The sequence below is a fragment of the Mustela putorius genome, unplaced genomic scaffold (assembly GCF_011764305.1).
Source record: "Mustela putorius furo isolate JIRA1106 unplaced genomic scaffold, ASM1176430v1.1 tig00003911_pilon_pilon_pilon, whole genome shotgun sequence".
NCBI classification, from domain to species: domain Eukaryota; kingdom Metazoa; phylum Chordata; class Mammalia; order Carnivora; family Mustelidae; genus Mustela; species Mustela putorius.
In genome coordinates, this window is record NW_025422058.1 from 3,324,337 (window position 1) to 3,346,852 (window position 22,516).

Consider the following 22,516-nt stretch of genomic DNA (forward strand, 5'->3'; position numbering starts at 1 on the left):
TGTCAGCTGATTTTTACATTTTTAAAAGGAAAGAAACTTTTAAGGAATATAGGCCCCTCTTTGGGGGAAATATTCTTATTTTTGAAATCATATTATTATAATTAGGTAATTGAACCAACAGTCATACAGTTTAACCTTGAAGGTATATGGAAGATCTAAAACAGGCTTTCCACAGAGAAGTGAAGAATATAAGTTTCTCTCACTCTAAAAAAGTTACAACATATCACAAAAGAATGGGCAGCTTGAATCAATTAGAGTTGTGAACAGTTTAAAAAGATTATGTATTTGGACTATAATTTTTCATAGTTTATTACCAATTAATAAATGCACTTAAACATGAAGGACTTACTATCTCTCCATTGCTTAACAAAGGACAGTTGAATCAATGAACTAAAATTTATGTTAGCTTATAGATTTAAACAATTTTAATTGTTTAGATTAACAAATTTAAACAATTTTACATATAACCATCCTTCTTAATTATCAAATTACCAAGTAGGTAGAGCCCTGAAAAACTTTGCCATCTGACTTTGTCCTGAGTAATTTAGTATTTTAAAAATTACACTGGCCGGGTGCCTGGGTAGCTCAGTGGGTTAAAGCCTCTGCCTTCAGCTCAGGTCATGATCCCAGGGTCCTGGGATCGAGCCCCACATCGGGCTCTCTGCTCAGCAGGGAGCCTGCTTACCCCTCCCCTCTCTCTCTGCCTGCCTCTCTGCCTCCTCGTGATCTCTGTCTGTCAAATAAATAAATAAAATCTTAAAAAAAAAAATTTACACTGGCCAATGGCAAAATTAAAAGCTAAAGCTGCTCAGCTAAGAAAGTATGCCTGTGAATTTTACTTAAAAAGATTATACGCTGAAAATCTTCAAACATGAATTTACCTTATCAGCTTTCAGCTTTCTAAGGAAGGATGGATTGTCATATCCTTTTGCTTGTCTCGCCTCTTGCAAATGGTTGATCATCCACACGTTTTTTCTCTGCTTTGCCAAATCAAGTGCTGATTCACCCTGATAAGCAGAAAAAATTCACATTAAAAGTAAAAAGTAAAATATTTTAGTTATTTTTAAAGTACTCCCATAAAAATAAATTGAACAATTAGTTCATTAACATTGTTTTAATATTAGGCAAAGTCAAATACTAAAAGAATCTAAATCATTACTTATTATTATGCTTTCCCATTCAAGGTACAATCAGTAAATGTATTTACTCGTCTTATTCTATAGATTCTATTTCTGGTTGCATTTTCACTTATATTAAAGTAAATCAAAAAGTAGGTATTTTACCACCTGCTGGATCAGAGGCTATCATTCAGTTTATTAGTTATATTGTTTCTTTAAGGGTTTTATTAGTAACACTTACTACTACAAAACATCCAACTATCATACCAAATTGCCAGAAACCTCTCAGTTTAATTTCAGTAATGACGAAGGTCTGAAGACAACAGGGAAGAAAAAGAAAAGTCAACTTCTATTTCTACTATTGTTGTACTGGCATTCTGACCATCTTAAATTCATTCACCTATCCAGGAATTTCCAAAGAGCATGAGAACAGTAACAAAAAATAATGAAACTCAAGTTACGAACCTACAGCTCCCTTTAATCTCAAGAAGAATGCCAAAGAGTATATAAGTGAAAAGAACTAAGTGCTTCATAGATAGAAATAAGACATAAGCGTCCCCAATTCTAGATTCATGCTTCTTTTTTACTTTATTAATTTAAAATCTTATTTCTCATTGTCTATTGTCAGACACCTACATTTCTATTCTATTTGATATTTTTCACTATTTACCCACTTCTTTAAATAGAAAAGCAAAATGAAAAATTTTGTGTGTCAAAATTTTGAGAATGTATGGATAAATATTCAAAATTAGTTAATAAAAAAGGAAAATATCGAAATTTTATTTTGAAAAACTAGATAAAAACAAAAAAAATAAGCCTTGCAGTGCCTTACTTATAGGGATGATTATCAAGTATAAAGTACTCTTTATATAAAGAAAAACACTAAAAAACAAAAAACAAACAACAAAATAAGCACAGCCACCAATAGCAACAACTGTAACAACACACCAATAATGACAAAAAGCCCAACCAATCCTTTAGTAAAAGGTCAACAGTATTTAATAAGGAATGGGCTAATCTAGATGAGTCTTCCACAAATAGGGATATTTATGGTAAAATATCTCCTTGCCTACTCAAAACTTCTATCACCTAAGTTGTAAGAACCAGCTAATTAATCCAAACTATAAAGATTACCTGAATAAAAGCAATCCCTTGGGTAACAATTCCCAGAGGATATCCTGCTGTTGCCTCGGTCCAGCTGAGCATCCCTTCCACTAGAGGGCCATGTGACACCTAAGGATTGCCTAGATAAAAAGATGGAGGGAGCTTTAAGAAATCTTCCAACTACTACTCCTCTAGTCTTCTGACTGCTTTTGTGTAGTTCTTTTATTCGGCTGGTAAAATAAACAAGCAATTAATGTAAAGAATGATACTAAAGCTCAGGTTCTGAATTAAGTCTATATTTGATTACTCCATGTATCGGCCAAAATAGTAAATGATAATAACAAGAGGAATAACAACAAGAATCATGGAGTATTTATAGACTATATAACTGGTAATAAAAGAACTTTTTCAAAGGTTTTGGTGAGATAAACATAATGGAAGGTGGAGGGTGGAAAATAACTTTTTGTCTGAGAGTGGATTTCATTATTAAAACTAAAGAAAATTCTTTCTTGGAGACCATCTAGGTCAGGTACTTAAGAGGTAAAGAAAACCATTTTTAGGAAAAAAGTTTCTTACCTCATTTCAAGAAACCATATAAGAGTCTTTTAATCTATTAACAAAGCTTTTACAGCCTGCACAAAGTAAAAATTATGTTGTTTGATAAGTTTTAGAAAGAAAAAACTGGAAATGCTTGGGCAGCCTTCAGAGATTAGCTGTTCTCCCAAAATTCATCTAAATTTATCCATATAACCAAAACATGTGGAGGGGGATACAACACTATTTTTTAAAAATTCACAAATGAGATGCTACCATAAAGAGGAATTACTGCATGGTTCATTAAAAAAATATATATTCTTAGTTTCCCAAGTCACTTTTCCTTCCCTTACTGTTATCCCTTCACAAGACTTGGATTTATTCCATGTAACTGTTATCTGGGGCCATGGTTCTTAAATTCTTCTGAGTCATAGTTGATGAAAGCCATTGGCCTTCTCCCCAAAAAGTACTGATAAAAGTAATTTTCTGTAACAATTTATGGGCCTACCCTCTAACCAAAATTCTCTGGTAGGTCCCAAATTAAGAATTTCTAATCTAAAGTATATAGTCATTCCTATGCCTTCTAAGAATCAAAGTAGCATTTTAAAGTAACCTTATTTTGGAAAAAAAAAATCATTTATTTATATATTAGAAGAATGGAATTCCTTATTCAAATAACTAATTTACAAAGGTAAGTATCTAATATAAAGACAGATTTCTAAGAAACAAATTCAATCTTATTTAGCAAATAGCTACTTTAGAAGAAATAGGATCAACTAACTATAGTCGTTTAATTATAACTATAGTTGTATAACTATAATACAAAGTATAATTTTTCATATTCTTTAAAGAATTCAACTTTTACTCCTATTACAGCCATATCCAGATTTGCAGACTACATCTTTTTGGTTATAATTCATGATTATCAATTAGACTCTCTTTCTTAACACTTAAAATAAAAAATGGAAAAATATACAGGTATAGATCAACTTTATTTGTCAAATTCCTGGACAAAGAATCTAGATTGTTTTTAGTTAATGAATTTTTCCCTTTTGAAATTCACAGCAATTTGTTTATTAAATTAGCCTGCCATTCCACATAGCTAAAAGGCACACTTCATATTACATATGACTAAAATAGAGCCAATTCCTATCACCCCCCCAAGAAAGTCTTCTTCAGTCTTCAAAATCTCAATATATATCACAAGACATTTATTTAGTCATCAAGACTGCCTTTCGTCTTCATATCTAATCTACTCCAAACTATCATTTCCAAATCCACAAATCTATTAAAATTGCAGGCCAAACTAACATCAGCTGCCCGATTTATTAAAATGGCCGAACTGATCCTCAGTCATCCCCTCCATTTTCTTAATTCTTCAATGCATTCTCCATCAGCAACCAAAGTAGTCTTTTAAAAATACAAAGATTATAAAGCCATCCTTCACAAATCGTTCCAACACAAAGATTATAAAGCCATCCTTCACAAATCGTTCCAACTCCTTTTCATGACTGAGAACATAATTAAAGTTCCTTATCATGGCCTTGCGTGATCTGGCATCTAGCTGAGTAACTTCACTCCTCTGCTCACTGCACTCAGCCCACGCTGTCATTTTCTGTACCTCTAACAGCAAGCTTACCTTGCTGGCCTTGGGACTTGCATTTACAGGCTCCTCTACCTGGAAAGTTTTTTCCCACTTATCTTTGTATAACTGATCCCTTCTCATTCAGACAAGTCTCAAAGCAAATGTCATCTCCTCAGAGGTATTCACAAGTCACTCACAGCCCTCATCACTGCACATTTGCGTGTATGCATGCACATGTGTGTTTATATTACAATTACAATTAATTGCTCCTTAATATAACGTAAATTCTGAGAGAATATGAACTTCAGCTATTTTATACACGTGGACTCCCCAGCACTAATATTTGTTAAATGAATGAACGAATGGTCTCCATTGGAAGGTGGTGACTAATCTGCAGCATAATAGGAATGCCAGAGTCCACCAGAAAAAAGAGTTGATACTTATTTCATCTTTTAACTTCCACAAAAAGTACATTTTAAAACAAAAATCTACTTTTCCAACAGTGTGGATAGAAAGATTATTTTTACTCTGAAAGTATTAAATGTTCCCTGAGCAACTGAAGCAACTCCTTAGACTTTATTTCCTTTAAAAATAATGTCATTCCAAATAAGTCAGAGGAAAATATACACCATATGATCTCACTTGTATGTGGAATCTAAAAAACAAAACAAACAAAACAAAACCAAGCTCACTAATACACAGAACAGACTCATGGTTGCCAGAGCAGGGTTCAGGGGTGGGCGAAGGCAATTGAAACACACAAACTTCTAGTTTTAAAATAAGTCAAGTCCTGGGATGTATTTATAGCACAGTGCCCCTTCCTCTACTCACCTCCCCCCCAACCATGCTTGCTCGTGCACTCTCTCAGAAAAAATAAGTTCCACGTGCACATTAATTTTATAACACTGTAACTCTGGAAGTATTCATATGAACCATACTAATCAAGAAAGTTACATTCGAGGAGCACCTGGGTGGCTCAGTCGGTTAAGCCTCTGCCTTTGTCTCAGGTCATATTCCAGGGTCCTGGGATTGAGTCCCACATTAGGCTCCCCGCTCAGCAGGGAGTATGCTTCTCCCTCTCCCCCATCCCTCCCCCTGCTCATGAGTGCTCTCCCTCTTTCTCAAATAAATAAATAAGTAAATAAATAAAAAGAAAGCTATATTGGAGCTTATCCTATCTTGGTACCAAATAATTCATGTACCTGAACCTGCAAAACATTAAAAATATAAGGCTCAAACCATATAAATCATCTCAAATCTCTCTCTTACCATTATCTTTCTGTTGAAATTCATTACAGATTTCTTCTGCTAAGTCTAATAAAAGTTTATGCAATAGTTAATGTGAAGTGCAAGGGTTCATTATTTATTTGAAAAGACATTAAATTTACGGGGCGCCTGGGTGGCTCCGTGGGTTAAGCTTCTGCCTTCAGGTCATGATCTCAGGGACCTGTGATCGAGGCCCGCATCAGGCTATCTGCTCAACAAGGAGCCTGCTTCCCTCTCTCTCTCTGCATGCCTTTTCGCCTACTTGTGATCTCTCTGTCAAATAAATAAATAAATTTTTTTAAAAAAGACATTAAATTTATAAACCACACTTCAAATACTTAAAGATCACGATCCAAGTGAATTACCTAAATTCTATATGGACAGAAAAGATATTTTTAAGTGATCTAAAAATACACACTACTAGCTTCAAATTTCAGAGCTGTAGAGTCATGTTGTCACAATTTTTAGTATTCTTGTAATTTCAGTATATTGCTGTGGCTCTTGGCAGAGTCTATGGAGACTCAACATTTGCCATAATAAAACTGGTGCTATCTTTTCAATAATATTCATACTAAATATTTTGAAATACATTCCTGGGGCATGATCATTTTGAGAATGGCTGCCCAGTACTGAAGAGAAGGAAAATAATGCTCTAAAGCAATTCAGATATAAAACATAAGGTAATTTTTTCTTATGGGGATATTGATTAGCCTTAATCAAACTCATTTGTCTGATCCTTCAGCCCTTGCGATCAGCCTAATTTACTAATCACATTGTTATGAACTTTTCTGAGCTTCCTACTTAAAAACATTTGGAAAAGTAAAATTTTTTCTCTATAATTTAAGAAGTGGCAGAGAGGTTTACTAGCAGAGTTATGAATACTAGCTTAGAGATAAAATTCACGACTACAAAAATCTTCATTCAATCTGTCAACAAATATTTAGAGTGCCCCTCATGTGTCAGGTACTATGGAAATAGACTTTCCTCTTTTCGTATTTTACTAGTAGATATTAAGCCACTCTGATCACTTTGAGTAGAGACAAAAGGACTCGAAATTTTAAAAAGAAAGAAAATACATGGCTTTCTCAATTTTTTATAGTTTCCAACAAGATATTTAATATTTACTTTTAACTAAATATTTTTAATTAAACTCATTTTTAAAAATTGGTTAAAATTTTAAGTACATTAGGCTCCATATAGCTAGTCTAAACTATATTATTTTAGTAGTTCAAACTAGAGTAATCAAATACAGAAAGAATTATTCACTGGAAGATAAGTAGATGCCCTGATCCAGCAGGAGATAAACTACTTTTTGATTGCCATTTCAGATTATTACGTGGCTCAAATCTCTTTCAAATTTAATTAGCACATATCCCTTAAAAATTTAAGAAACATGACTCAGAAAATACTATGGTTTATAAGCCAAAATTAAAGAACATTTGTCAAAGGGTACAAAGTTATTTATGAATTTACATTACTGAAAGATGATGTTTGAAAGTTTAAAGTCATTTCACAGAAAGATTTGCTCAAAGATATGGTGGATCCTGAAGCTTTAAACATGAGAATGGTTAACCAAAATTTAAAACTACCGAAAGAATTTTCTTCCAAGTACTCATAAAATGTCTACAAATTTCTAAATGTTCAGAGTATAAATGTTAATTGTGTTTTGTTCTTAGATAATTTTGTATACTTTTCCTGGATTAATCCAAAATATGGGGTATGTGGGGACTCTCCTATAAACATCATAAAAGTGTCTATCAAATTTAAAGGTCTTGACCTTTAAAATAAGATGAAAACAAATCAAAGAATTGCATAATGTGGTTTACCTACAAACTTGTGATTCTCCATACTGATCTTAAAGAAACCAGAAAACAATTCCCTTTAGCTATGAAGATATGGATTATAAAAACAAATTTTCAGAAGTCAGTAAGAATTCACTAACGAAAAAGGCCATCAAAATCTGAAAATTACTTCAACACTAAAAGACAAAAGTAAATAAACCAGTCTTTCCAAAGAAATTCTTGCATGGAAGCATAGGGTTAACCTTAAATAAGAGGTTTCTTCCATTTTTGACAGTCTGTGAAAAAATCTATTTTTTACTGAGAAATTAAGATCTTAATAACATCTCACATAGCATAATCAATACAGGATATTTTTACCTTGATGTTCTGGGCATCAACATTAGCCCCAGCCTCCAGAAGAAGACTAATGACTGTGGTATTCCCTGCTAGTACTGCCCAATGCAAAGCAGTGTTTTTGTGATACTTGTCACCAAGGTTAACTGAAACATTGAATGTTAAAAGCAATCTAGTTGGATCCACACTGAAAAGGAAAAAAAAAACAACAACAACAACAACCCTAATTTCAATTATAGAAATCATTACAGATACTAAACTGATCGTGGTTGTATTTGCATTCCATCTTGGAACACTTCTATTCTAACCTATACTCAACCTTATAATAGGTATTGAGAGAATATTCTAATATGAAGTATTAAGTATGTGCAACACCATGAGAGGGCATACTTGGTCCTGACAATTTCTAATTTTGATTAGGGAGTAAGGTCATTAATATTTATATAATTAAACAAGTAAATGTTTAAATTTAAATCTGGATTGCTACAAAAATGTTTGCTGGCAACTTACTAATTAATAATATTAAACCTGCCAGTATACAAATAACATGAAAAAACTAATTTGAAGATAAAATAACATCTTTCCTTCTTAAAAACTGCTAAAAGAGGAATAAATTAAGAATACTACAATTACCAAGATCAAGGTAAGCACAGAGACTCAAACATCAAAAAGGTAATTTATTATATTTCATAGTAAGAATTTTAAATATTAACAAATAGAACATTAACTACTTTTTCTCATCATTTATTTTACATTTTAATATGCTGAAAATGATATGAATAAATATTTTATAATGACTACATACCTATGTGTTCTATAAGCTGCCCACATTAAAGGTGTCATTCCATTCTGATCCATCATATCTACATCCTGATAGAATAAAAAGAAAAAAGTCAGACGGTAAAAATTTCTAAGTTCCTACCAAATTTACTCAGAAAAATCTAACTTACATATCACAGGAGAAGCCAATAACACTCCTCAATCAAGGCTGATTAATGAAAATTTTAACTTTTTTTCAAATAAAACTATTTATTGTCACTAAATATTTTAATTAATAGGCATATATTTAATTGACTATAAATATGTATTTAATTAACATATATTTACAGACTTCCTTTTTCAGATGGTTTAATCACCCTTTCAATGTTTTACATTTAAAGATCTTGACCTACTCTTCACCTTTCATCCACAGAGTATAAGTTAAATGATTTAAGTCTGTGAAAAATTGATTAAACTAATTCATGATAAGAGGGAATAATGAGACCCTGTTTATTTCTAGGCATTTCAAAACAAAAAATAAAGACTTATCTTTTCAATAAACTCAAAGTCTGTTTGCCTTTTATTGTTATGCACGTACATTTTTAGAGTCAAATAATTCTGAAAAATTGGTGGTAGTAAAGCAATTCTCTGCCTTACTCCCCACTATTTTCACCTCTTTTAGTCCTTAACATCTTAAATAAGATGCTTGAATTGCTACTTTTTTATTTTTCAGTTTTAGGCATTATCTTCTGAGAGTTCAGTATGCAAAAAGAGAATTCCGCTCTTTACTCTTCCTGGCTCATCACAAATATGCACCTCTCTATTCTTTCAAGAGATCTATTATATTTTTGGTTATAAAAATGTTTGATATTTACATTATTATAAATGTATATGAATACTATTCCGAGCAAAATCGTGTAGTAAACTATGATTATTTTTCTTCTCCTATCCAACTTTTTGCTTTCATATGGTACTTCCCCCCCACCCCACTTTTGCTTTGTTTTTTAATAAATTACAATTAAAACTACCATCTATTCAACCAAAATTCTTCCCTAGTTATCTAAATCTCCTTCCAAGACATCCTGATGCATCTGGGATTCTATCAGTTTCACTTCCCTAAAACTCTCTCTCCTGACTCCAACCTGGACTATATATTATGCTATATGCCTGAGACATCTGTCTCATTATCTAGAACAGGTTCTCTGACAATTAAACTTATATTAACTTATATTAAATTCATCTTTGTATTCTCAGTGCCCAGCAGAGTAAATGATCAAAAACCATTTGCTAAGTGAAAAAACATGTTTATCTACCTATTTGTTTGGGAAGGGCATAGGGTTTAGAATAAAGCAGACATGGTTTTGAATTCTTAGGTGCACCACTTAATAGCTATAAGACTAGCAAAATTACTTTAATTCTCTATGCTTCAGCTTCCTCATCTAAAAATGCAAATATAAATAATGGCTTCGTAAGACCCCTGTGATGATTAAATGGAATAATGTGTGTAAAGCACCTAGTCTATTAACCTAGAAGATAAGAGACATTCAATAGACAGTAAGTTTCCTCTTCTTCCCTTCCCCATTGCCCATTCCTGGATTATATAAAGGCAGCAGTTCTAATCCAAATTGTGTTATCTAATACACCAGCCAGTGCAGAGAGGACAGAGTTATAGTGAGTATGCTGCACCACACTCTATACCTCTATACAGCAGTTGTCTGTGAGCCACAATTATTGATGGGAATATGTCTCAAATGTGAACATTAACCAAGGGTACTGAAGCAGAATAAATGCTGAGAACCAGTACATTAGACAAACTAGAACACACATCATTAGTCTTAGTCCCTCATCAAGAATACTATAATCAAAAGTTACACTTATCCATTATAAATACATTTACGGATTTACATTAACTGTGGTTGGGAGGATCTTATGTAACCTATTTCCAATATACACATTAAATAAAAATCTTTAAGAAAATCTGAAAAATGACAAGCTTCCTAGTTTTTTATATGAGTCAAGTACTGTAACTTATTTTATTTCCTTTAGGGTCCTAATTTCAAGAGAGCGCAACTAAATGTGATGTAACAAACACGTTAAGTTCTTGTTTTAGTTTCTTCCTCCTTCTTAGTTGTCTTTTCATATCCTTCTTAAAAAGTGACAGCATTAAAAAATATCAGTAAGTGAAATTAAAAATGTAAAATAATGCCATATCTCTAGAGTACTAAAAGAAAAATGAAATTCAACCTTTTCTTTCTTTGGGTCGGGGTTTAAAACTTGGTACTTCTTTTCCAAGTTCAGCCTGGACGTATGGGTATTCTCTATTAGGAAGAATTAACAAGCCCAGATCAAAAGCTTATGGGGATTCCATGATCAACAGGGCTCCATAACTTAGCATTTTCCCTTTTCTCCTGAAAATCATCCAAAAGAATTGGTAGTGAGCACTAAATATATTTTAACAGTATAACTAAAATGAAACAAATGTGAAGAACAGAATGACAAACTAAATGGAAATGTTATATGCCCTAAGAATATAAAACTGATACAAATAACAAAAAATGGAGAAAATGGAAAAAGGTTGAAAAGAAAGTGCAAGTACCTAATCTGTAATAGCTATGAGTCAAAGAATATTATTTAAAGCTGAAAAATCAAGTAATAGAAACGTGGTTATAGCTATCAGAAGAAAGTTAACACTAAAAAAAACAGTATTATATACAACTAAAGTCAGTGGAAGGGAAGAGAAAGAAAAAATAAAAATATACTAATTTTATTATTACTTATAATTGGGAACTAATCAGAACTAATAAAATTTGAGCAAATATCTGATTGAAGTAAGACAGAAAGATAACTGTGTAACCTTCTAAGGAAAGGATTTACCAAGCAGAAGATAAGATCAAGCACAAAGGCCAAAAGACAACAGCATATTAGAGCTGTTCAAGGAACAGCAGGAAGACTGGTGTGTCAAAGCAGAGTACAGGGGAGATGACAAAAGATAGGCCTGAGAGGTATCTCAGACAAGACCACAAGTGGTTCTGTTGTCCTTCTCTAGGGAAGGACTTTGGACTCCATTCAAAGTATGATGTGATGAACACTAGAGTTTGCTTTTATAATTAGTGTACACATGGAAAAAATTCTGGAAAAATATATACTAAATTGTTAAGAGTGATCTCAGTGGGGGAAGCAGTAAGAGAAGAGGTGGAGTTTCATTTTCTAAGTCATATTCTCTTATGTTTGAGTACTTTACAGCATGTTATTTCTGTAGCAAACAAAAACAAAAACAAAAACAAACTTATTTATGAAAAAGAAAACAAACTGCCAGACTTTTATTATCATGCATTTATTATTGAAAAGGTGCTGTGACAAATAGAAATCCCTGTCCCTTGAGAATTTTATAGCCAACATCCTCTACCAGAGTTAAAAGGTTATTACTGAAACATCCAAACCTCAGAATCAAAAAGCTAACAAAAAGACAAAAACCAAAAGAAAAAGTGAACGTGTTATTATAAATTTATACCCGCAAAATAAAAGGCCACTAACGACAATACATGCTGTAATCATGTATTACAGCACCATCTACTGTTCCAAACCCCAGTCTAGAAGAAACTTGGGAGAACAAATGTAATCTGCGGCAGCTGGTATCCAAACATGGCCCTCAACAAACCTCACTTGATAGTATACCCATATGTTCCCACAATGAACGTGAACTGGCCCTGTTACTTGCTTTAACTGACAGAATGGAACAGAAATGTTGCCGTGCCAGTTCAAGACATAAGACTTTAAAAAGGCAGAGAGCTTCTGCTTTTGTTCTTTGGGGAGCTCCCACCACGTAAGGAGTCTAGTTTCCTGTTAGAAAGACTACGTCCAGGAGTACCATGGAGAAGGAACTCTGAGACTACATGGAGAAAAAGAGAGGACTTGCTATCTCAGCACTCCAACTGAACCCAGCCTTTTAGCCATTCATATTAAGGCATAAAGTATGTTAGTGAACCATCCTCCATTCCAGTCAAGACCCAAATGCCCGTATTCCACAGCCATCATCACAAGGTAAAGAACCACCCAGCCAAGCCCAGTCAACCCAAGGTAATAAATGGCTGGTATTATTCTAAAGCCATTAGATTTTGGGGGTAGTCTGTAAACACCATATTAGATAATAACCTCCTCTTCCAGCAGTTAGCCAGCCTATGCCTCTTACACTATAATGCACAATGCACAACTATCATTGTGAGTGACTGCCAACAATAAATACTTTAAGCATTCATAAAATCAATACTATTCAAATTCTAAATCTGCATAAAATTTAAAATAAACGTTAATAACAACGAATTAAAATCATTTGTCTTACTCTTATGATGAGATCCTTAGCTACAAAGCTAATGTTTAAGTATAACCAGAGAAAACACATGAAAGAATAACTGAATGACATTAATTTCAACAAAATACATTTATTACAAAAACATGGTATATATAGACTGGTACCTGTTTAATGTGACTACAGTCGGTACATATTCACGAAAAATCAGGAAGAACCACTTAAATCATGAGAAGTTTCCTGACATGTAAGAAGTAGCATTATATTATGAGCAGAAACATAGAAACTGATCCTAAAGAATTCATCCCCCACTCGGAGAAGTAACTTAACAGAGAAAATAACCAGTAAAATGTTCAAAAAAGTATAAATAAATTCAGAGTATATATTCAAAAGATGTAAGTAAGTAAAGGAAAAAATAGATACCTAAATTTTCTTATTTCTGGGATTCAACTCTCATCATTCTCAGAAATAAATGAATCATAATGGATCATTATCTGCTTCCTGATTATCTTTCTTATTTTTAACTTAACTATATTTATTACCTCAATATCAAACTAACTATATTATTTATTCTCTTTATCCACCAGAAAGAACTATTTAAATATCACCAGGTTGTTACACTTGTAACACCAATGATATTAGGCGTTTAAACCATGAAGAACATCGGGTTAAAATCCACACCATTGTGATTTTTTTTACCTGTCCTTTTGCTATGAGATAAGCAACAATTGAGGTATGTCCAAACTGAGCAGCCAGATGAATACAGCTACATCCTTCTCCATCAATTAATGAAGGATCTGCACCATATTTCATTAGTTGCACAACCATAGATAGATGGCCTTGTCTAAAACATAAAAGAATAAACACTTAAATATATAAGATTATTTCAAACAGGATCTCCTGGAAAGATCTTTCTTAAATAGGGGAATGGTGGAAAAGATATACAATTTTTTCAAAGTTTCTTAAGATATGTATATGTCAAGACGTGCTTAGTATTTTACAGTTCTTAAGTCTCAACCAAAAAAGTCTTTTAAATTTTATGCAGATACTTATAACTTCTTTAAATATGTAATAAATAGTTACTATAGTCTATTAATCCTATTCAAATATAATCTTAGTTGTCCCGTGAACTGGGGAACTTCTTTAACTGTAAATATATAGAGGCTGCATAAGTATTACATTTACAAATCTAAAGTTTAACTCAATCATAAACTAACAGGATTAATATGAGCATGGTGAATTCCTAAAGACACTTCAGGACAATAACTTTGCTGCCAATGCAGGTAACACTGTACAGCAATATATTAGTACACTGTTGATATTAACTGTTAATTCTCTCATTCATTTTAGCATATCATTAAAAAAAGAACAGTTGTTTAGTTACAGACTAATAAGGGAACAAAAGAAAAAAAAAATCCAGAAGCAAATTTAAAACCTTGTGGCCCAGTGCAACGGAGTGGAATTTAGGTCTCCTCCAAGTTGATCCACAATAGCACCTTTCGAAATATAGTATCTATAAGACAAAATTTTAAATAATTTAGACAACTTTCATTTTCAATTTTAAGAAATTAAGTAAAAAATAAAGAAAAAATGTTTTCCATTGTAGACCTCATGGTAGTTTATGTCTTTGATGACAATCTTTTGTGATATTTAAAAAATATATTTAGTAGAATTTTATATCAAACACATCACTCTTCCAGAAGTAAAAGGAAAGTAATTATTTTTTTAAAGTCACAAAAAAGAAGAGCATTGCCAAGTAACAATCATATAAAAAAGAAGGCAGTCAGAGAACCACCAAGACTTGGATCAGAGAGCAGCAGCAGAGAGAAAGTTGTAGAATAGGCCACTGAGTCTACCACAGGGAGAAGCTCAGCTTTATGAGCTTTATTTTCCTCACAAAATTACTATAGTTTGAATCAAGCAATATATGTATAAGAATTTTATAAATTTTAAGTATAACACAGAAGTTATTTACAATGCCTTGTTATACCTTTAAAGCTGTCTTGCTTTAAAAAGAACCACCTCATTGCTTAATCTATTAATGTTATAACATATTGATTTCCTCTGAATAAACAGGACCTAACTGGTTATCACAATGTTTACTTTGGATTGATCAATGAATGAATCTTGAATAAAAATGATTTCAAGCCTTTGATGTCAAATGCTTGATGGTGAATATTACTGAGATATTTAAACTGTTCTAAGTGATTACTGTTTTAGATCACTAATGCATTCACTTTTATGTACAATTTTAAACATTTAATATACTTACATGCTTGATTTCAGAAATTTACTGCTTTATGTATTTATTACATTGGCGTTTTTAAAGCATTATGTAATGAAGGGCCAAACTCCACTCTATAAACTCCTGTAAAATAGTTTAAAGTAATGTAACAAAGTATTTTCAGACTAAAATATTTCCAGTTCAAAATATCAGAGACATTAGTCTGAACACAAACATTTAACTATTCCTAAATTCTTTCTTAAGGAACTTGGTGGGCATCATATAATAGTTGAAAATGGTTCTTTGAGCCCAAAGAGAAGTACAGCTCGGCCAAAGAACAGCTTTGATTAAGAGCTACGTTTTTTTTTTTTTTTTAAAGATTTTTATTTATTTATTTGACAGGTAGAGATCACAAGTAGGCAGAGAGGCAGGCAGAGAGAGAAGAGGAAGCAGGCTCCCCGTTGAGCAGAGAGCCTGATGCGGGGCTCGATCCCAGGACCCTGAGACCATGACCTGAGCTGAAGGCAGAGGCTTTAATCTACTGGGCCACCCAGGCATCCTGAGTTGGGATTTTTTTAAGGCAATTTTATTACCTTATGTTTATTATATGTTTATTAGTAAACATATTTGTTCCTGAGTTATTTTTACTCATATTTCAAATCTTTGCTAGGGCTACGGTAATGAATGATTTCTAGACTGATTCTAAAATACAACCCCCACACAACACAAACATACAGATAGGAGAATTTTTTTTTCTGCAAACTAAAGAACTTCTATCACCTTTTCATTGTAAACTACTGGAAGAGAATTACTAACTTTTTATAATATGTTACTCTATAAAGAGTAGACCCTAGTTCAAAACTACACAACTCTGAAATGATCATGTAATTCTTATTTTTAAACTCAAGTCTCCTGGCATACTACAAGATTAGCAAGGAATGTTGCTGTAGGTACTAACTAACTATCCCTAGGTTTTGAGACCAGATCATCAATGAACAAGAGTTATCACAAGTATTTGAAAGATGTAAAGTTAACAGTTAAAACTCAAATGATTCCAGAGGGGGATACCAATGAGAAGAAAACCAATATATGTTATAAAACCCCAGAAAGACTAAGGGATTAAAGGTAGTTGCTACCTCTGTAGAATGCAATGAAGAAGCTAGAATATAAACAGAAACACTGATTGAAAGTTTATAAAAATTGCTGAAAAACCTGTTGTTTTGTAACTTATATTCTCACTGAAAGGTCAATATTTAGCATCACAAATAGGCATTTTAGTGCACTGTAACAATCAAGAAGCTGACGGTGCTTGACAAGTACTTCTTTGTGCATTGTAATATTCAATTTTAAAATATAACTACTCAAAATTTTAATATTATTATAATAACTCAAACTCTTCAAGTTCAGATTCATTCCTATGTCCCTAAGCTTCATTATATGATGATGATGATGTCTGGCCTCAGGCTCACACTGATTTTAACACTCAACCATCTGGCATTTGCTAAAAAGTGTATTCAGTGCACCTTTACCAGAGAAATTTGAAACTCATGGAATTAAATCAGAGAACCATACGAAACCCTACACTAAAATTATAGTAATTCATTGAAAGTTCACACTCTAAACAACTACAACCCCCGGCTCCTCTCCTTGTTCAGGTTAGGTGGCAGACAGAGAACAACTCCTTCTCAAAAAGAGATGGAACATAACTGTTAGAAGAGACACTTTTCACTGGATCTCTCACGTTCCCATGTCTTGCTAGGTGTATGAGTAGAATGCAAGGCCCTGACCATTTTTTACACAGGTCATTTCTTTTGAATTGTGTTTGTATCAAGCAACCTTGAGAGATGAAAGACCAAAGTAATTCTCTTCTGGACCAAAGAGCAAGTTTGCTCTTATAAAAGCACTGAATTCCCCAAGAATCAATACAAACCCACTGTGTGTGCTGTATCCATCTGGATGACCTCAAGCCACTCTCATAGGACCTAGGAGTATGAGAGCCCTATGCAAATATGATGTTCATACTATTTGCTGTGTTATGGATACGCTGTAACTTTTAAGTGGGGGTATAATTCCAGACTCAGGAGTAAAAAGTAATCTTGCGGCTATGAATACCAGTTGTTATTAAAAATTGCCTTTACTCACCATGTTTGTTTTAGAAAAGTAACTTGCTAGATCATGCATTGTGAAAAATTAAGTTTACCTGCCTGAAGATATAATATGCTCAGAAACCAATTATTAACCCACTCTATAATTACTGACTTTATTCTATAACCCCATTAATGCACAAGTGGCTTGGGACATTTGTTAAGGCAGGCAGCATCAAGTCTTTCTGTATTTCTCACTTCAGACTTTCTTGTTTATTTTTAACCACAAAGACAAATGTCAATTTTTTAACCAACAGAATCTCAATAGTAATACATGAATTAAGAAAATAGGGGCGCCTGGGTGGCTCAGTGGGTTAAAGCCTCTGCCTTTGGCTCAGGTCATGATCCAGGTTCCTGGGATTGAGCCCTGCATCAGGCTCTCTGCTTGGCGGTAAGCCTGCTTCCCCCTTTCTCTCTGCCTGCCTCTCTGCCTATGATCTCTGTCTGCCAAATAAATAAATAAAATCTTTTTAAGAAAGAAAGAAAGAAAGAGAAAATAATACGGTAATGCTTCAAATTCTGAGAAAACTACTTTTTTTTTAAATATTTTTTTACTTATTTATTTGACAGAGAGAGAGAAAGGGAGAGATACCACAAGTAGGCAGAGAGGCAGGCAGAGAGAGAGGGGGGAAGCAGGCACCCTGCTGAGCAGAGAGCCCCATGTGGGGCTCAATCCCAGGACCCTGAGATCATGACCTGAGCCGAAGGCAGAGGCTTAACCCACTGAGCCACCCAGGTGCCCCCTGAGAAAACTACTTTTAATCTGTAAGTCCATGCTCAGCCAAACAACCAAAAAGGTGCAAGGGCAGAAAAGAGAGTAACTTCAAAACATCTACTTCCTAAGTGCTCTCTCTCTCAGAAAGCTATCAGAAATTGTACTCTACTAAAACCAGGTAGCAACCCAACAGAGACAAAAACCTCAGATCCAGAAAACTGAGACCAACACTGGAGCAAAGGGATTTCCCAGAGTAATGGCAAAGGAAAGTCTCACAATAATGGTTGCATAGTAGGTCTAAAGAGCAAATAATCTGGGTTGGAACAGAAAAGTGGGGAATTCCAAGAATGATTTCCTCTATCCTGATACTGTTTGTATACAGAGGGATTTTGTACTTCTAAGAATATGGGAAGAATTGTTACAACATAAAGAAAGTTTTAAAAATGAAGTAACTGTTACTTCAGGCAGAAATCAAAATTCCAAAAGGAAAGAACAGATAATCAAAGAACACTTCCAGGCTTAACACTGAGAATTTACATACAACAACTTAAACTTTGCATGGTAATTTAACTAAAACCATAGTAGCAGATAGGAGAATTATTACTGGTGAGGAGATCCTCAACATCTAGATATCCCAAAATAGAAAGTCAAAATATAATAAGTGATAAATCAAGAAATAACAGCATAAAAGTTGGCAATATTTATTAAAATTCAAAACTCATCTTTCTAACTTTCTTATTCCTATAAATTTTACAGATATATATGAACACAGCAAAATGATATGTGACCTAGATATCAAGTACAGCACTGGTTGTTAATGGTAAAAACACCAAAATCAATCTAAATGTCCATCAACAAGAAAACCATTAAATAAATTAAACTCATATAATTGAACATTATATAACTGTTTAAAAAGAATGATGCAGCTCTTACTTGTACTGATAATGAGAAACTTGAAGGTAGATATACATATCCATTTATCTATCTATCTATAGATATATCTATATATATATCTATAGATAGGTATGTATATCTACCTTCTGCTTTTTTTCAGAAGCAGAAAAAATGCTTGCTGTCATTTTTTTCTAGTAATGTAGCAACATAAATATATAAAATAAAGAGTAAATACTGAAAGAAATAGTTCAAGCGCTAAAAAAAAAAAAGGGGGGTTATTTCTGGGCTACAGGATGTGGCAGAGACTGCCATTTTCCACTGTAAGCTTTTAAGTACTATTTGAGTTTTCAAAATGCTTATATACTATTTTTTAATTAAAATAATACTAACTGAAAAACAAACAGGTTTAAAAGGTTAGATCATTTGAATCAACCATCCCATTAAAGAAAATTAAAAACATCAATGAAATCCAAGAAACATTTCCTAAAAAGTAAAACCTAAGAAAATTAAGAGCCAAGATTCAGGAGAGGGTTAAAATGTGGAGAAGTCAAAAACTGCTTGGGCACCATCTGTCCTAGAAATAATTTGCTGATATGAAAGAGTTGGCCAAGAAGCAAGTTAAACAGGCAAAAGCAACAAACAAAGGTTGGGACCCCAAAAGGTTACACTGTAGCAGTAATTATGAACCAGAAGTAAACCTGGCTCTAGCTTGGTCTTCAGCCACCTGAAGAATCCAGAAAATCTAAAGCCTTGAAATTAAATTAAAGGTGGATCTTGCAGAAACAAAAGGAAATCTCAGCTTAGGTCTCAAATTATTCGACAATTAATTTTCAAGCACAATCTCCAGTACATATTTAAAGATAATCAGGCACAGGAAGGAACAACATTAACAGATACAGACTATCTTCTCAGATACAATTATTAAATAACTATATTTACTATATTCAAGTATACAAGATAAGATTAAAAATTTCAGCCACAGATGATTTAAGTAATACAGGTTTGAAAAAGGTAAATGGTAAAAATTCTAGAACTGGAAAATAAAATTAGGAACACACTCAATAGATTTAAGAGCAGATAATACATAGAGAATAAACGAACTAGAAGGTAAGTCAGAAGTTTCCAGAATGAAGCACAATGAAGGATAGTATATATAGAAGAGAAGAGACAGAGTATGTAATGAAAAGGTCAAAGAGACATTTAACTGGAGTTCCAGAAGGAAAGCAAAAAAAGAATAGGGTAGAAGCAACAGCTGAAGAAATAATAGTTGGTATTTTTCCAGAACTGATAAAAACATCAATCCAAAGAATCAAGAATTCCTTGCAATCTCATTCAGGATAAATAAAAAGAAATCCACATCTACTTATATCAACATGAAACTGCAGAAAACCAGAAACAAAGAGAAAAATCTTAAAAGCAGACAGGGGGGAAAAAAAGCCTTCAAAAGCACAATATTTAGACTAATTTCTCAATAGTAATAGAAGCCAGAAAACAGAGGAATGTTATTTTCCATTAGTAAAACACAAAAATAAAACAAAAACTGCCAACCAAGATTTCTATACCCTGTGAAAATTTCTTTCACAAGTGAAGATTAAATAAAAACATTTTCTGACAAACAAAAACAGAATTAGACATCAGGAAACCCTTACCTAAGGCAGAGGGAAGGTTACACATACAAGAATAAAAAAGGAACAAATAAAATGGACTATGCTCTCTGGAAGAAAGTGATTCAGAGTTCAATACTTTAGTTATTACTTGCTTAACCTTCCTTTAGTATTCAAAAGGGAAAATTCTTTTCACTGGCCTTAATATCCCAGTTGTCTCTAGACCCTGTATGCTGTACCTAAATGCACATCTGCAACTATTTTTTTCAGATTCATATCTTCATCTGAAGAACTTATGTCCAAATTGTCAGAGACTCCTAAACTAGATTTAATAACACTTCCTATCATCCTAACTTTTGCTTTCTAACTATCTCTTATTAATACTAAGCAAGCAGATTAGCAGTAAGTAACAAAAATCATTTACACTTAGTATGTATTCATCACTTATGCTGGCATGAATAGTTAAAACAGACTATTATGACCTATTATCTTTGTAACCCCTCTTTTCTTTTGTAGCTTTTCCCCACAGATTCCCATTTAGAAGCTGAGCTGCAAATTACACTGCTGAAATCCCGATTCCAAATTTTATTAGCTGCATGTCATTGGTTATATAATTTATGCTTCAGTTTCCACATGAGGAGAACAATTAATATTAGTGTTCACACAGGGTTATCTCAAGAATTAAAATTAAAGGAAAGATACATGAAAAAGCACTCAGCACAGTACCTTGTACAAATAAGCATTCAATCTATGTTAAAAACAATCTTCAGGGGAAAAAAGGTACACAGAATCTCTATTTTTAAAGCAATGAATTTTAGAAATTATTAATTTTTATAATTATTTCTAATAATTTTATAATAAATAATATTTTAAAATACAGAATACACATACTTGACTAAATCTATTCTGTTATTGATGGCAGCCCAATGGAGGAGTGTAACATTTTCTTTGTCTGGTTGCCGTACATCATAACCTGCTTCCACCAATTCTCGGCAGCGTTCATATATTCCATATCTGGGGAAAAAAGAAAATATGAGACTGTTACTACTATTTGATAAAATATTTAAAGCTGAAAGTAACATTTCAAGAAGAAAATAATGCTCCATTATGATACCTGGAATTTCTTTTTTTTTTTAAAGATTTTTATTTATTTGTCAGAGAGAGAGAGCACAAGCAGCCAGAGCAGCAGGCAGAGGGAGCAGTAGGCTTCCCGCTGAGCAAGGAGCCCAAAGCTGGATCATTACGTGAGCCAAAGGCAGTGCTTAACTGACTGAGACACAGAGGCATCCTGATACCTGGATATTAAAATGGACTTCTCAAAGTAAAATATTACTTTAAAAATATCAATATTCCAAGGTACGTGGGTGGCTCAGTCAGTTAAGCATCTGCCTTCCGCTCAGGTCATGATCCCAGGATCCTGGAAACGAGTCCCACAACGGGTTCACTGCTCAGTGGGGAGCCTGCTTCTCCCTCCCCCTTGCCTTTCCACTCATGCCTTTTACTTACTCTATCTCAAGTAAATAAATAAAATCTTTTAAAAAAACAATATTCCAACAGCTTTTACTAATCCAGTTAGTAAAATTTTTACATATAAAATTTTACATATAAGAATGCTGTATCTCATCAGTTGGAAGGGAAAATACCAGAAATAATATATCTAGCATTTGCTTATTTTTACTAATACCACCACTTATTCCAAAATACTCTTAAGGCTGCCTATAAAAATAAATACAACTGGGGCGCCTGGGTGGCTCAGTCAGTTAAGTGGCTGCCTTCAGCTCAGGTCATGATCCCAGAGACCTGGGATCCAGCCCCACATCAGACTTCCTGCTCAGCGGAGAGCCTGCTTCTCCCTCTCTCTCTCTGCCTACTGCTCTGCCTACATGTCCTCTCTATCTCTCTGTCAAATAAATAAATAAAATCTTAAAAAATAAAAAAAATACAATTATGTTAAAAAATATTAAATCACAAAAAAACAGTAACAAAGAGCTTATGATTTTAAAAACAAAAAGAAAAAAGGGTGTTCCCAAGCCTCAGAATTCTCTATTTATATTTCCAAGGGCAAATGAAAAAGGATGTGTGGGGATGGGAGGCAGGGTGGGTAGGTAAAGAGTTTTGTGAGTTCAAG

At 33.3% G+C, this 22,516-nt stretch overlaps 1 protein-coding gene across 2 annotated transcripts in view; it reads right to left on the reverse strand.

The window, feature by feature from the left end:
* ZDHHC17 (zinc finger DHHC-type palmitoyltransferase 17) overlaps positions 1–22,516 on the reverse strand; it is an 88,047-nt gene that overhangs the window by 33,184 nt on the left and 32,347 nt on the right. For both annotated transcript variants that reach the window (XM_004752366.3, XM_004752365.3), the window contains exons 3-8: positions 21,280–21,402; positions 14,243–14,320; positions 13,507–13,651; positions 8,548–8,612; positions 7,767–7,929; positions 882–1,007 (exon numbers count right to left, since the gene is read on the reverse strand). In XM_004752366.3, coding sequence (XP_004752423.1) covers positions 882–1,007; positions 7,767–7,929; positions 8,548–8,612; positions 13,507–13,651; positions 14,243–14,320; positions 21,280–21,402 — 700 coding nt within the window. The remainder of the gene's footprint in view (positions 1–881; positions 1,008–7,766; positions 7,930–8,547; positions 8,613–13,506; positions 13,652–14,242; positions 14,321–21,279; positions 21,403–22,516) is intronic.